Source organism: Salvelinus fontinalis, chromosome 1, assembly GCF_029448725.1.
Source record: "Salvelinus fontinalis isolate EN_2023a chromosome 1, ASM2944872v1, whole genome shotgun sequence".
Classification (NCBI taxonomy): domain Eukaryota; kingdom Metazoa; phylum Chordata; class Actinopteri; order Salmoniformes; family Salmonidae; genus Salvelinus; species Salvelinus fontinalis.
Genome location: NC_074665.1, coordinates 98,856,109 through 98,871,495, shown reverse-complemented (window position 1 = coordinate 98,871,495; position 15,387 = coordinate 98,856,109). Strand labels below are relative to the sequence as shown.

At 43.0% G+C, this 15,387-nt stretch overlaps 1 protein-coding gene across 5 annotated transcripts in view; it reads left to right on the top strand.

The window, feature by feature from the left end:
• The window catches only part of LOC129865130 (exportin-1), a 72,602-nt gene extending 62,217 nt beyond the window's left edge, over positions 1-10,385 (top strand). For 4 of the 5 annotated variants that reach the window (XM_055937646.1, XM_055937636.1, XM_055937627.1 and 1 more), the window contains exons 22-25: positions 3,883-4,017; positions 5,918-6,077; positions 8,503-8,599; positions 8,898-10,385. In XM_055937646.1, coding sequence (XP_055793621.1) covers positions 3,883-4,017; positions 5,918-6,077; positions 8,503-8,599; positions 8,898-9,044 — 539 coding nt within the window. In that variant the 3' untranslated portion in view covers positions 9,045-10,385. The other variant, XM_055937660.1, reaches the window with a different exon arrangement.
• The last annotated feature ends 5,002 nt before the right edge of the window (positions 10,386-15,387 follow it).

The following is a 15,387-nucleotide window of genomic DNA, read 5'->3' as shown; positions in this document are numbered from 1 at the left end:
GGAAACAAAGATAAATTATATAAAGAATGATAGTAAAAAGCTTTGGAGCTCCTTCAATTACATTTGGGGCAAAAAGGCAAACTCAGCTCCATCATTCATTGAATCAGATGGCTCATTCATCACAAAACCCACTGATATTGCCAACTACTTTAATTAATTTTTTCATTGGTAAGATTAGCAAATTTAGTCATGACATGCCAGCAACAAACGCTGACACTACACATCCAAGTATAACTGACCAAATTATGAAAGACAAGAATTGTAATTTTTAATTCCGTAAAGTGAGTGTGGAAGAGGTGAACAAATGATTGTTGTCTATCAACATAATAGCGGACGATATTGGCACTCCTATTTTCCATATATTCAATCTCAGCCTACAAGAGAGTGTGTGCCTTCAGGCCTGGAGGGAAGCTAAATTCATTCTGCTAACCAAGATCAGTAAAGCCCCCATTACTGTCTCAAATTGACAACCAATCAGCCTGTTACCAACCCTTAGTAAACTTTTGGAAAAAATGGTGTTTGACCAGATACAATGCTATTTTACAGTGAACAAATTGACAACCTGACTTTCAGCGGTCTTATAGGGAAGGGCATCCAACATGCACGGCACTTACATAAATGACTGATGATTGGCTGAGATAAATTGATGATAAAAAGGTTGTGGGAGCTCTTTTGTTAGACTTCAGTGCATCTTTTGACATTATCGATCATAGTCTGGATAAACGTATGTGTTATGGCTTTACGCCCCCTGCTATTTTGTGGATAAAGAGTTACCTGTCTAACAGAACACAGATGATGTTCTTTAATGGAAGCCTCTCAAATATAATCCAGGTAGAATCAGGAATTCCCCAGGGCAGCTGTCTAGGCCCCTTTTTTTCAATTCTTACTAATGACCTCTGAGTAAAGCCAGTGTGTCTACGTATGTGGATGACTCAACACTATACACGTCAGCTACTACAGCGAGTGAAATCACTGCAACGCTTAACAAAGAGCTGCAGTTAGTTTCAGAGTGGGTGGCAAGGAATAAGTTAGTCCTAAATATTTACAAAACTAACAGCATTGTATTTGGGTCAAATCATTCACTAAACTCTAAACCAAATCTTGTAATAAATCATGTGGAAATTGAGCAAGTTGAGGTGACTAAACTGCTTGGAGTAACCCAGGATTGTAAACTGTCATGGTCAAAACATGTTGATGCCACAGTAGCTAAGATGGGGAGAAGTCTGTCCATAATAAAGCGCTGCTCCACCTTCTTAACAACACTATCAACAAGGCAGGTCCTCCAGGCCCTAGTTTAGTCGCACCTGGACTACTATCCAGTCGTGTGGTCAGGTGACACAGAGGGACAGGAAAATTGCAGTTGGCTCAGAACAGGGCAGCACGGTTGGCCCTAAAATGTACACTGAGAGTGAACATTAATAATATGCATGTCAATCTCTCCTGGCTCAAAGTGGAGGAGAGATTGACTTAATCACTACTTGTTTTTGTAAGAAGTGTTGACATGCTGAATGAACCGAGCTGTCTGTTTAAACTATCAGCGCACAGCTCAGACACCCATGCATACGCCACAAGACATGCCACCAGAGGTCTCTTCACAGTCCCCAAGTCCAGAACAGACTATGGGAGGCTCACAGTAATACATAGAACCATGACTACATAGAACTCTATTCCACATTAGGTAACTGTTGCAAGCAGTAAAAACAGATAGAAATACACCTTATGGAACAGCGGGGACACACGCAATACACATGCTAACACACACTCTCTACACACACGTACATATGGATTTTCTATTGTAGATGCACTACATATACAAAAGTATGTGGACACTCCTTCAAATGAGTGGATTCGGCTATTTCAGCCACACCCGTTGCTTACAGGTGTATAAAATTGAGCACACCGCCATGCAATCTCCATAGACAAACAATGGCAGTAGAATGGCCTTCCTGAAGAGCTCAGGGACTTTCAACGTGGCACCGTCATAGGATGCCACCTTTCCAACAAGTCAGTTCGTCAAATTTCTGCCCTGCTAGAGCTGCCCCGGTCAACTGTAAGTGCTGTTATTGTGAAGTGGAAACGTTTAGGAGCAACAACGGCTCAGCGACAAAGTGGTAGGCCACACAAGCTCCCAGAATGGGACCTCCAAGTGCTGAGGAGCGTAGTGCGTAAAAATGGTCTGTCCTCGGTTACAACACTCACTAGTCTCTGGAAGCAACGTCAGCACAAGAACTGTTCGGGAGCTTCATGAGATGGGTTTCCATGGTGTAGCAGCCGCGCACAAGGCAAATATCACCATGCGCAATGCCAAGTGTCGGCTGGTGTGGTGTAAAGCTAGCCGCGATTGGACTCTGGAGCAGTGGAAACATTCTCTGGAGTGATGAATCACGGTTCACCATCTGGCAGTTCGTCGGACGAATCTGGGTTTGGCGAATGCCAGGAGAACGCTACCTGTCCCAATGCATAATGCAAACTGTAAAGTTTGGTGGAGGAGGAATAATGGTCTGGGGCTGTTTTTCATGGTTTGAGCTAGGCCCCTTAGTTCTAGTGAAGGGAAATCTCCAATGACATTCTAGACAATTCTGTGCTTCCAACTTTGTGGCAACAGTCTGGGGAAGGCCTTTTCCTTTTTCAGCATGACAATGCCCCTGTGCACAAAGCGAGGTCCATACAGAAATGGTTTGTCGAGATCGGTGTGGAAAGACTTGACTTGCATGCACAGAGTCCTGACCTCAACCCCACCTAACACCTTTGGGATGAATTGAAACACCGACTGCGAGCCAGGCTTAATCGCCCAACATCATTGCTGACTTCACTAATGCTTGGATTGACTGACCTTCATGTCTTAAAGTAATGATGGACTGTCGTTTCTCTTTGCTTATTTGAGCTGTTCTTGCCATAATATGGACTTGGTCTTTTACCAAATATGGCTATCTTCTGTATACCACCCCTACCTTGTCACAACACAACTGATTGGCTCAAACGCATTAAGGAAAGAAATTCCACAAATTGACTTTTAAGAAGGCACACCTGTTACATTTACATTTACATTTAAGTCATTTAGCAGACGCTCTTATCCAGAGCGACTTACAAATTTAATTGAAATGCATTCCAGGTGACTACCTCAAGAAGCTGGTTGAGAGAATGCCAAGAATGTGCAAAGCTGTCAAGGCAAAGGGTTGCTACTTTGAAGAATCTAAAATATATTTTTATTTGTTTAACACTTTTTTGGTTACTACATGATTCCATAGGTGTTATTTCATAGTTTTGATGTCTTCACTATTATTCTACAATGTAGAAAATAGTAAAAATAAAGAAAAACCCTCGAATGAGTAGGATACATTGGACACCGTTTTTAATGTTTTTGCTTTGTTATTATGGGGTATTGTGATGTCATTATGGGGTAGTGTGTGTCGATTGAGGAAAAAAAACAATCATCCTTTTTAGAATAAGGCTGTAACATAAGAAAATTTAGAAAAAGTCAAGGGGTCTGAAAACTTTTTGAATGCACTGTATATGATATATATATTGTGTATGTTCCTGTGGCAGGTCTTCAGATCCTATATATATATATGATACATATTGTGTATGTTCCTGTGGCAGGTCTTCAGATCCTATATATATATATATGATACATATTGTGTATGTTCCTGTGGCAGGTCTTCAGATCCTATATATATATATATGATACATATTGTGTATGTTCCTGGGGCAGGTCTTCAGATCCTGTATATATATATATATGATACATATTGTGTATGTTCCTGTGGCAGGTCTTCAGATCCTATATATATATATATGATACATATTGTGTATGTTCCTGGGGCAGGTCTTCAGATCCTGTATATATATATATGATACATATTGTGTATGTTCCTGTGGCAGGTCTTCAGATCCTCTACACTCTACTGCAGAACGTGACTCAGGAAGAGGCTGCAGCACAGAGCTTCTACCAGACATACTTCTGTGACATCCTCCAACACATCTTCTCTGTGGTCACTGACACATCACACACTGCTGGTGAGTACAGTACACACACGGATGCAACGCACACACACACTGACGATGAGCACGCACACACACACACTGATGATGAGCACACACACACACACACACACAGACACACACACACACACACACACACACACTGACGATGAGCACACACACACATCCCAGCTAGCACATTTGGTTCCTTTTGAAGTTGTGGGAACTGAAGTTTTTTGTTTCCCATTGGTTCTGGGGTCGAAGCCATACGTTTCCTGACTGGTAAATGGAAAGTTTATTTACTTTCTGAGAACGGAAGTGAACATTTTTCCTGTTCTGGTAACGTACATTTTTAGGTTGCTGGGAGGTTCTGAGAACGTTTTACTCTGGTTCCTTGAAGGTTTTCCTAGAAGGTTTTATTAATTCTCTGAGCACAGAAATTATAGGTTATTTTGAGATTTTTAAATAACTTCCTTAAAACTTTCACTGAATGTCTCAATGAGACTTGTAACAACACTGCTAGGTTATTTTGGGTTATTTTTTTAACTCGCACTGATAGGATACATAGAAATTAATTTCCTTAGGCATTAATCATGAGAACACATAGTGATGGGGGGAACATGTATACAGTTACATATTGGGAGATTATTTTTGATGATTTATTGGTTTAACAATATTATGTTAGTGCTTGTTGGCTGTACCTGCACCAAAACTCTTAAGTATTTTTTCCTTCATAGCTTGTTCTCCATCTTTTTTTAAAAGGGGGACAATTTGTTTTCAGCACTTTTATTTCCAACTCATTGTCTCATGGTTCTCTCTTGTCCCTCTGCAGCAGACATATGGTGAGAAATATGTTTGGAACATCAAATCACAAATAAAACCACAGTATCGAATACATATAATATCAGCACTTAAGTATTGTGATATCGTATCATGAGGTCTCTGGCAATTCTCAGCCCTACAAGCACATTTCTGTTTTATTGTGACACGGCATCAGTGGGATTCAAACCTATAATCTTCTCTATCCATTGAATTAGTCCAGTGACCCACAAGGATGGAGCTAGCATGCCGTGTTCTTTTACACATACAAAGCTGTTCATTTTCGTCTATTCAAACAGACCCCATTTCAAAGGAAACAAGGACTCATTAAGATCAGCTGTGGCCAATCAGTGGGCGTGGCTAACACCTGAACACACTTAACAAGATGGAGGATAGAGAGAGTTTTGTTGATGCTGAGAACGGAATGTATATGTTTTTAAATAACATTCTTAGAACGTTACTAAAGCTTACAGAATGTTTTCTTCACGTTCTGAGAATGTATGTTTTTTCCAATTACATTCTTAGAACGTTCTCTGAACGTTACTAATGTTTTCTTGTGGTTTTTTTATGGAAAGTTTTCTTAACGTTCTTGGAACAAATTGAGAACATGATTTTAAATACAACCATGAGGAAACCTGTAGGAAATGTTAAGCTGAATTACTGAAATTCCCACAGAATAACTTTGTTTCTTAATGTTCTCTGGACTATTTGAGAACATTCCCAATGTCAAACCAGTCGGAGAACGTTCCTAGAACATTACCAAAATTGTACCCATGTAAATGTAATCATGTTTGAACTTTTAGGAAACGTTTTGTTAAAGTAATGATATACAAAGCAAATAGCGTTTTTTTTTGTCAAATTAAATGTGCTGAGAATGTTCCAAAGCCAAGCAGCTATACTGCACCATTCCCAGGAAGTTGTGGAAAGGTTGTATGCTAAATAGCCATAGGACAACCACGCTCTCACTAAGCTCTAAGAAACCTATGGTTCTCAGAACGTTATGTGCTAGCTGGGACACACAAACTGCCGGTAAGAACGCACGTCTCTTGTTCTGTTTTACCATAAATCCATATCACGTAACTGTGCATGTCTGGTTGTGTGTGTCTCTCTGCCCCAGGCCTGACGATGCATGCCTCCATCCTGACCTACATGTTTAACCTGGTGGAGGAAGGGAAAATCAACACCCAGCTCAACTCCTCCAACCCCGGCAACAACCAGGTCTTCATACAGGAGTACGTGGCCAACCTGCTCAAAACTGCTTTCCCACATCTACAGGAGTAAGTACCTTTATATGAACAAAATTAAACGCACCATTATTACAGAGAATCAGGCTAGTTATGCTACCCTCTGTCCATTGGCTAATTAGCTTATTCAATCCTGTCTCAAAATACAACACTGTCCCTTTAAAACAAAACAAAAAAGCTCTTTACTTGACTTGCTTTTCAGAAATGTCTAGAAATGTACACGTTTTGTGCTCTTTTAGGAAACAATCAAATAAACAATGGGAAAACTCTATAAAGTTGAGTGAAGTTTAATCTCGTGCTTCTCTGCACGGGCTGATATTTCTTCTGTGCGGCATTTTCCCAGGGGAGCTGTGTGCCCCACGCACCTTAGAGGGAACATACTGCTATTAGCCAATAGAAACACATTGAATAACAGATAGTCCTTACTGCTATTAGCCAATAGAAACACATTGAATAACAGATAGTCCTTACTGCTATTAGCCAATAGAAACACATTGAATAACAGATAGTCCTTACTGCTATTAGCCAATAGAAACACATTGAATAACAGATAGTCCTTACTGCTATTAGCCAATAGAAACACATTGAATAACAGATAGTCCTTACTGCTATTAGCCAATAGAAACACATTGAATAACAGATAGTCCTTACTGCTATTAGCCAATAGAAACACATTGAATAACAGATAGTCCTTACTGCTATTAGCCAATAGAAACACATTGAATAACATACAGTATACCCAGTACGTCATGTGTAAGATCCCAACCCTGAGGGTCATGGTGTGGTCCAGAGGATAGGATCCCAACCCTGAGGGTCATGGTGTGGTCCAGAGGATAGGATCCCAACCCTGAGGGTCATGGTGTGGTCCAGAGGATAGGATCCCAACCCTGAGGGTCATGGTGTGGTCCAGAGGATAGGATCCTAACCCTGAGGGTCATGGTGTGGTCCAGAGGATAGGATCCCAACCCTGAGGGTCATGGTGTGGTCTAGAGGATAGGATCCCAACCCTGAGGGTCATGGTGTGGTCCAGAGGATAGGATCCCAACCCTGAGGGTCATGGTGTGGTCCAGAGGATAGGATCCCAACCCTGAGGGTCATGGTGTGGTCCAGAGGATAGGATCCTAACCCTGAGGGTCATGGTGTGGTCCAGAGGATAGGATCCCAACCCTGAGGGTCATGGTGTGGTCTAGAGGATAGGATCCCAACCCTGAGGGTCATGGTGTGGTCCAGAGGATAGGATCCCAACCCTGAGGGTCATGGTGTGGTCTAGAGGATAGGATCCCAACCCTGAGGGTCATGGTGTGGTCTAGAGGATAGGATCCCAACCCTGAGGGTCATGGTGTGGTCCAGAGGATAGGATCCCAACCCTGAGGGTCATGGTGTGGTCTAGAGGATAGGATCCCAACCCTGAGGGTCATGGTGTGGTCCAGAGGATAGGATCCCAACCCTGAGGGTCATGGTGTGGTCTAGAGGATAGGATCCCAACCCTGAGGGTCATGGTGTGGTCCAGAGGATAGGATCCCAACCCTGAGGGTCATGGTGTGGTCTAGAGGATAGGATCCCAACCCTGAGGGTCATGGTGTGGTCCAGAGGATAGGATCCCAACCCTGAGGGTCATGGTGTGGTCTAGAGGATAGGATCCCAACCCTGAGGGTCATGGTGTGGTCCAGAGGATAGGATCCCAACCCTGAGGGTCATGGTGTGGTCCAGAGGATAGGATCCCAACCCTGAGGGTCATGGTGTGGTCCAGAGGATGGGATCCCAACCCTGAGGGTCATGGTGTGGTCCAGAGGATAGGATCCCAACCCTGAGGGTCATGGTGTGGTCCAGAGGATAGGACTAACCCTGAGGGTCATGGTGTGGTCCAGAGGATAGGATCCCAACCCTGGGGGTCATGGTGTGGTCCAGAGGATAGGATCCCAACCCTGAGGGTCATGGTGTGGTCCAGAGGATAGGATCCCAACCCTGAGGGTCATGGTGTGGTCCAGAGGATAGGATCCCAACCCTGAGGGTCATGGTGTGGTCCAGAGGATAGAATCCCAACCCTGAGGGTCATGGTGTGGTCCAGAGGATAGGATCCCAACCCTGAGGGTCATGGTGTGGTCTAGAGGATAGGATCCCAACCCTGAGGGTCATGGTGTGGTCCAGAGGATAGGATCCCAACCCTGAGGGTCATGGTGTGGTCTAGAGGATAGGATCCCAACCCTGAGGGTCATGGTGTGGTCTAGAGGATAGGATCCCAACCCTGAGGGTCATGGTGTGGTCTAGAGGATAGGATCCCAACCCTGAGGGTCATGGTGTGGTCCAGAGGATAGGATCCCAACCCTGAGGGTCATGGTGTGGTCCAGAGGATAGGATCCCAACCCTGAGGGTCATGGTGTGGTCCAGAGGCGGCGGTGGACGACCACAACACTGTTGTCCTGTTTCTCTATGTCTTCTAAGTTATCTTGTCCCCCAGTGCCCAGGTCAAGGTGTTTGTAACTGGACTGTTCAGTCTAAACCAGGATATTGCAGCCTTCAAGGAACACCTGAGGGACTTCCTGGTACAGATTAAGGTGAGCCTTTTCCTCCACCTCCAACCAAGGTTCCTCTGTAAAAATATACATGGACCCCCTTCTCCCCTCCTGTGGGAGAGGACACCCCAGATCTGTTGCTGTCTGTATGTATTTGTGTGTGGTAATGTCTCTCTCTCTCTCCTCCTGTAGGAGTTTGCAGGGGAGGACACCACAGACCTGTATTTGTGTGTGGTAATGTCTCTCTCTCCTCCTGTAGGAGTTTGCAGGGGAGGACACCACAGACCTGTTGCTGTCTGTATTTGTGTGTGGTAATGTCTCTCTCTCTCTCCTCCTGTAGGAGTTTGCAGGGGAAGACACCACAGACCTGTTCCTGGAGGAGCGGGAGGCGTCGCTGCGTCAGGCGCAGGAGGAGAAACACAAGCTGCAGATGTCAGTTCCCGGTATCCTCAACCCACACGAAATACCTGAGGAGATGTGTGATTGAGACGTCCAGCCACATGAACCATACTGCTGTTACTGTACATACAGGCATACCAACAAACACAACGAACCCTAACAGAAGGAGAGGTGGGAGGCCCCCGGTCACTTTGCTGAGGTACGGAGAGAGCAGACACGCCCGTCCTCATCCATCAGGTGTTTTGTCGACCAAAACCATGTCAATATGGAAATGACGCCGTACCGCGTCACCCCCGTGGCCCGTTATGCATAGCACCTACGCTACGTTTTATATGGAGACTTCTGTGTAATATGTTTCCACTGTTTAACCCAAACTTCTATCGTTTATTTGGTCCCCTAGCTGCATGACATGATGCAGACGTATGGATCAGACTTCTGAACTTTACTTGTTTCCTCCCCTCATTGTTCTCCACTCCACATGTTATCTCTATATAAAGTTCTCAGCAAAGAGGCTTCTAGAACTATGGTGTGACAGATGGACAGACTGGAAGGAATGAAGTGGTGTTCTAGAAGTGTGTGTGTGTGTGTGTGTGCGCACCCTGCGTCTGATTCCCAACCCAATGCATTGTGGTTAGAATGTGAAGCTAGCGGATTATGAAGGAAGGAAGTCTGAGAGATGCTGCTGATTTGTGCGTCAGGTGGTCAGGCTAGCGGCCGTACTCATTGGTTGAACCTCCGCCGAACTGAAAGAAACCTACTGCGTTTGGTCGACCTGGCTGTGACTGGGAGGCGGGAACTAGGAAGACAGGAAGGAGCATCATCGGAGCAAGACAGTCAGATTATGTGCATATCATCCCAATTCTATAGCACATGAATTACCATGGGAACATCATTATTATTTAGTGTATTTTTGTGGGTGTGTTGAGTGCGTGTGCTGTCGCCTAGACGACATGGGCGTTTAGTTTTCCTCTACGAGGATCGTTGCTCTTCATTAAAATGGACCTTTAACAGAAAGAAGAAGCGGTTATTGAAATGTTATTTATGGGTTCAAGATGGCTGCCTCTTCATAACAAACTCCTGTGTAACTTCTGTCAGTGGGCTTTTGAGATTGTGAATGGGAACTAATTGACATTGTTTACTATGCTAGTAGTGCTTCAACAACACGACCTAGAAGACGAGCAAAAATAAAACACAACTCGGTTTACATTTCATTTTGTATTTTTGCATTTTTTATTTGGATCTTTATAACATCTCTTCTATCCAAAATAAAACAAAAGGCTTTTTATTCCAGAGAGTGAAATAATTAGTTTAATTAAGCAACAAATGTATAATTCCTAATCCAAACTCAATCTGTAAATGGCAAATAGTTCCCCTTCTCTACTTGTTGTTGTGAAACTTTTTGAACTGATTAAAGTTGAGGATTTTATAACCAATGCCTCTGGGTTCAATTTCTTTTTCATACATCGCTTTTTTTGTGGTGGCAGTAAGTGTAACTTTTTTATTTTTTAAATATTAATATTCTCTAAAGTAGTGGTCACCAACCCTGGTCTGTCTGTATTTGTCTGTAGTAACTTCTCTCTCCTGAGAGAGAGCCAGGCACATGACCCTGATCAACTAATAATCAATACCCCAATTGTTGAGTAAAAAGTGTTTCAGTGCTGGGCTGTAACAAAAACCTACAAACCCTTTAGCTCGTTCAGAGAGTTAAGACCGAGGGGCGGTGATAACCGCTCTGATAGGCTGTTCTAGTAACCATCACTGGAGACAGGCCCCGTCTCCTGTTCTCTATACTGACAGGCTGGCAGAACCACTTCCCCTCTCTCTGGCTGAGGTGAACACACACCAACGGATTTCTAGTGAAACATGAGGCTGATGATGTGTCTCTGCGTCACTCTGCCCTCTTTATGCCAGTGTCTGAGCTCTCTCACTCACACAACACACACTAGATATTCCTGTGGCGTGTCAATTTCTATTTTAACATCTTTGGCCAAGGTTGGGCTGCAGTAACCCCCCCCCACCACCACCACTAATCACTGATAACATAGTGGTATTCCACTAAAGGTTACGCTGACTGTCTCGCACTGAAACAAAATGCTGTTTATGGAGGGAGGCCTAGTACTCGATCATGGATGCAATGCCTGTGACAAACACCATCTCCAACACCAGCACCAGCTCAGTTCATGTTCAGCCATGTTCTGTTTAGTGATGAAGTCAGCCATGTTCTGTTTAGTGATGAAGTCAGCCATGTTTTGTTTAATGATGAAGTCAGCCATGTGTTGTTTAGTGATGAAGTCAGCCATGTTTTGTTTAGTGATGAAGTCAGCCATGTGTTGTTTAGTGATGAAGTCAGCCATGTTCTGTTTAGTGATGAAGTCAGCCATGTTCTGTTTAGTGATGAAGTCAGCCATGTTTTGTTTAGTGATGAAGTCAGCCATGTGTTGTTTAGTGATGAAGTCAGCCATGTGTTGTTTAGTGATGAAGTCAGCCATGTTCTGTTTAGTGATGAAGTCAGCCATGTTTTGTTTAGTGATGAAGTCAGCCATGTGTTGTTTAGTGATGAAGTCAGCCATGTTTTGTTTAGTGATGAAGTCAGCCATGTGTTGTTTAGTGATGAAGTCAGCCATGTTTTGTTTAGTGATGAAGTCAGTCATGTGTTGTTTAGTGATGAAGTCAGCCATGTTTTGTTTAGTGATGAAGTCAGCCATGTGTTGTTTAGTGGTGAAGTCAGCCATGTTTTGTTTAGTGATGAAGTCAGCCATGTTTTGTTTAGTGATGAAGTCAGCCATGTGTTGTTTAGTGATGAAGTCAGCCATGTGTTGTTTAGTGATGAAGTCAGCCATGTGTTGTTTAGTGATGAAGTCAGCCATGTGTTGTTTAGTGATGAAGTCAGCCATGTGTTGTGTAGTGATGAAGTCAGCCATGTTTTGTTTAGTGATGAAGTCAGCCATGTTTTGTTTAATGATGAAGTCAGCCATGTGTTGTTTAGTGATGAAGTCAGTCATGTGTTGTGTAGTGATGAAGTCAGCCATGTGTTGTGTAGTGATGAAGTCAGCCATGTGTTGTGTAGTGATGAAGTCAGCCATGTGTTGTGTAGTGATGAAGTCAGCCATGTGTTGTTTAGTGATGAAGTCAGCCATGTGTTGTTTAGTGATGAAGTCAGCCATGTTTTGTTTAATGATGAAGTCAGCCATGTGTTGTTTAGTGATGAAGTCAGTCATGTGTTGTGTAGTGATGAAGTCAGCCATGTGTTGTTTAGTGATGAAGTCAGCCATGTGTTGTTTAGTGATGAAGTCAGCCATGTGTTGTTTAGTGATGAAGTCAGCCATGTTTTGTTTAGTGATGAAGTCAGCCATGTTTTGTTTAATGATGAAGTCAGCCATGTGTTGTGTAGTGATGAAGTCAGCCATGTGTTGTGTAGTGATGAAGTCAGCCATGTGTTGTTTAGTGATGAAGTCAGCCATGTGTTGTTTAGTGATGAAGTCAGCCATGTGTTGTTTAGTGATGAAGTCAGCCATGTTTTGTTTAGTGATGAAGTCAGCCATGTTTTGTTTAGTGATGAAGTCAGCCATGTTTTGTTTAGTGATGAAGTCAGCCATGTTTTGTTTAATGATGAAGTCAGCCATGTGTTGTGTAGTGATGAAGTCAGCCATGTGTTGTGTAGTGATGAAGTCAGCCATGTGTTGTTTAGTGATGAAGTCAGCCGTGTGTTGTTTAGTGATGAAGTCAGCCATGTTCTGTTTAGTGATGAAGTCAGCCATGTTCTGTTTAGTGATGAAGTCAGCCGTGTGTTGTTTAGTGATGAAGTCAGCCATGTGTTGTTTAGTGATGAAGTCAGCCATGTTCTGTTTAGTGATGAAGTCAGCCATGTGTTGTTTAGTGATGAAGTCAGCCATGTTTTGTTTAATGATGAAGTCAGCCATGTTTTGTTTAATGATGAAGTCAGCCATGTGTTGTTTAGTGATGAAGTCAGTCATGTGTTGTGTAGTGATGAAGTCAGCCATGTGTTGTTTAGTGATGAAGTCAGCCATGTGTTGTTTAGTGATGAAGTCAGCCATGTTTTGTTTAGTGATGAAGTCAGTCATGTTTTGTTTAGTGATGAAGTCAGCCATGTGTGTTTAGTGATGAAGTCAGCCATGTGTTGTTTAGTGATGAAGTCAGCCATGTTTTGTTTAATGATGAAGTCAGCCATGTTTTGTTTAGTGATGAAGTCAGCCATGTTTTGTTTAGTGATGAAGTCAGCCATGTGTTGTTTAGTGATGAAGTCAGCCATGTTTTGTTTAGTGATAAAGTCAGCCATGTTTTGTTTTGTGATGAAGTCAGCCATGTGTTGTTTAGTGATGAAGTCAGCCATGTTTTGTTTAGTGATAAAGTCAGCCATGTTCTGTTTAGTGATGAAGTCAGCCATGTGTTGTTTAGTGATGAAGTCAGCCATGTTTTGTTTAATGATGAAGTCAGCCATGTGTTGTTTAGTGATGAAGTCAGTCATGTGTTGTGTAGTGATGAAGTCAGCCATGTGTTGTTTAGTGATGAAGTCAGCCATGTGTTGTTTAGTGATGAAGTCAGCCATGTTTTGTTTAGTGATGAAGTCAGCCATGTGTTGTTTAGTGATGAAGTCAGCCATGTTTTGTTTAGTGATAAAGTCAGCCATGTTTTGTTTTGTGATGAAGTCAGCCATGTGTTGTTTAGTGATGAAGTCAGCCATGTTTTGTTTAGTGATGAAGTCAGCCATGTTCTGTTTAGTGATGAAGTCAGCCGTGTGTTGTTTAGTGATGAAGTCAGCCATGTGTTGTTTAGTGATGAAGTCAGCCATGTTCTGTTTAGTGATGAAGTCAGCCATGTGTTGTTTAGTGATGAAGTCAGCCATGTTTTGTTTAATGATGAAGTCAGCCATGTGTTGTTTAGTGATGAAGTCAGTCATGTGTTGTGTAGTGATGAAGTCAGCCATGTGTTGTTTAGTGATGAAGTCAGCCATGTGTTGTTTAGTGATGAAGTCAGCCATGTTTTGTTTAATGATGAAGTCAGCCATGTGTTGTTTAGTGATGAAGTCAGCCATGTTTTGTTTAGTGATGAAGTCAGCCATGTGTTGTTTAGTGATGAAGTCAGCCATGTTTTGTTTAGTGATAAAGTCAGCCATGTTTTGTTTTGTGATGAAGTCAGCCATGTGTTGTTTAGTGATGAAGTCAGCCATGTTTTGTTTAGTGATGAAGTCAGCCATGTGTTGTTTAGTGATGAAGTCAGCCATGTTTTGTTTAGTGATGAAGTCAGCCATGCAACCTTTCGGTAATAATTCATGAACGCAGAGCTTGTGCTGAAATGATCATTAAACCCATCTCACACAGGGGGACAGTTCTCTGGGGGTAACCAGAGACCCCATCTCACACAGGGGGCAGTTCTCTGGGGGTAACCAGAGACCCTCTCCCCTGTGACCCACTTCCAGGGAACAAACCTGGGTTCAAATACTATTCAAAATCATTTGAAATACTGTATAGGTGCTTGATTGAGCTTGCCTGGCTTAATGGAACCAATGAAATAGTTTTAAAAGTGCAAACGCTGCCCACCTGGCACTCCAGGAAGACTAGAGCAAACGCTTTTGAAAGATGTTGAGTATTATTTGAACCCAGCTCTGCTTCCAGTGAGCCATAGCCCTGGTATGGCTTCCCTTTTGAAGAGCTCACAGCACGGCTGGGCAGGTGTCCAGATACACTTTAAATGGCATCCTAATCCCTATATAGGGAAAAGGGTGCCATTTGGTACAGAATCCTAGCCCCCCCCCCCCCCCCCCCGCACATGGCTCCATGCTGAGGTTATAAATATAGACTTCTCAGAGTTGTGGAGGAAGCCTGTTACTTACGCAAACCACCCAGCTGGCCAGCCACATGACGGAGAAAGAGCGTAAGAGAGACCCCAATGCCCATGCTGTATGGGAGGGGGGAGGAGAGAATGAACCCCCACACAAACTCATGCCCAGGTGTTCCTATTTTTACCCGCCTCGTCTTTCGAAGAACAACTTTTAAAAACCCGATAGTAGATCGACGCACCCGTGCATCACATGGGGACGTCATTTAAAATATTGAATAGCTCCGGGTGTGTTTATACTAGATTTGCAGTTTCTTGTAGTGGCTGCAACTCAATCCCCTCTTTCGGACGATATAAAGTTTGCGGCTATTCAATAACAAGCAGTCTTTTTCTACAAATGAGAGGATCCGGAAAAGAAAATCGTCACGAAATTGTCTATAAAACCCGAACCAACTGTTTGCATGACAAACTAATATGAACAACGTGACCAAAACTTATTTCCAGCATTAAAATGCAAATCAATTGATAACATTTTTGACATGTGTTTTTCTGGATTTTGTTGTTATTCTGTCTCTCACTGTTCAAATAAACCTACCATTAAAATTATAGACTGATAATTTCTTTGTCTTTGGGCA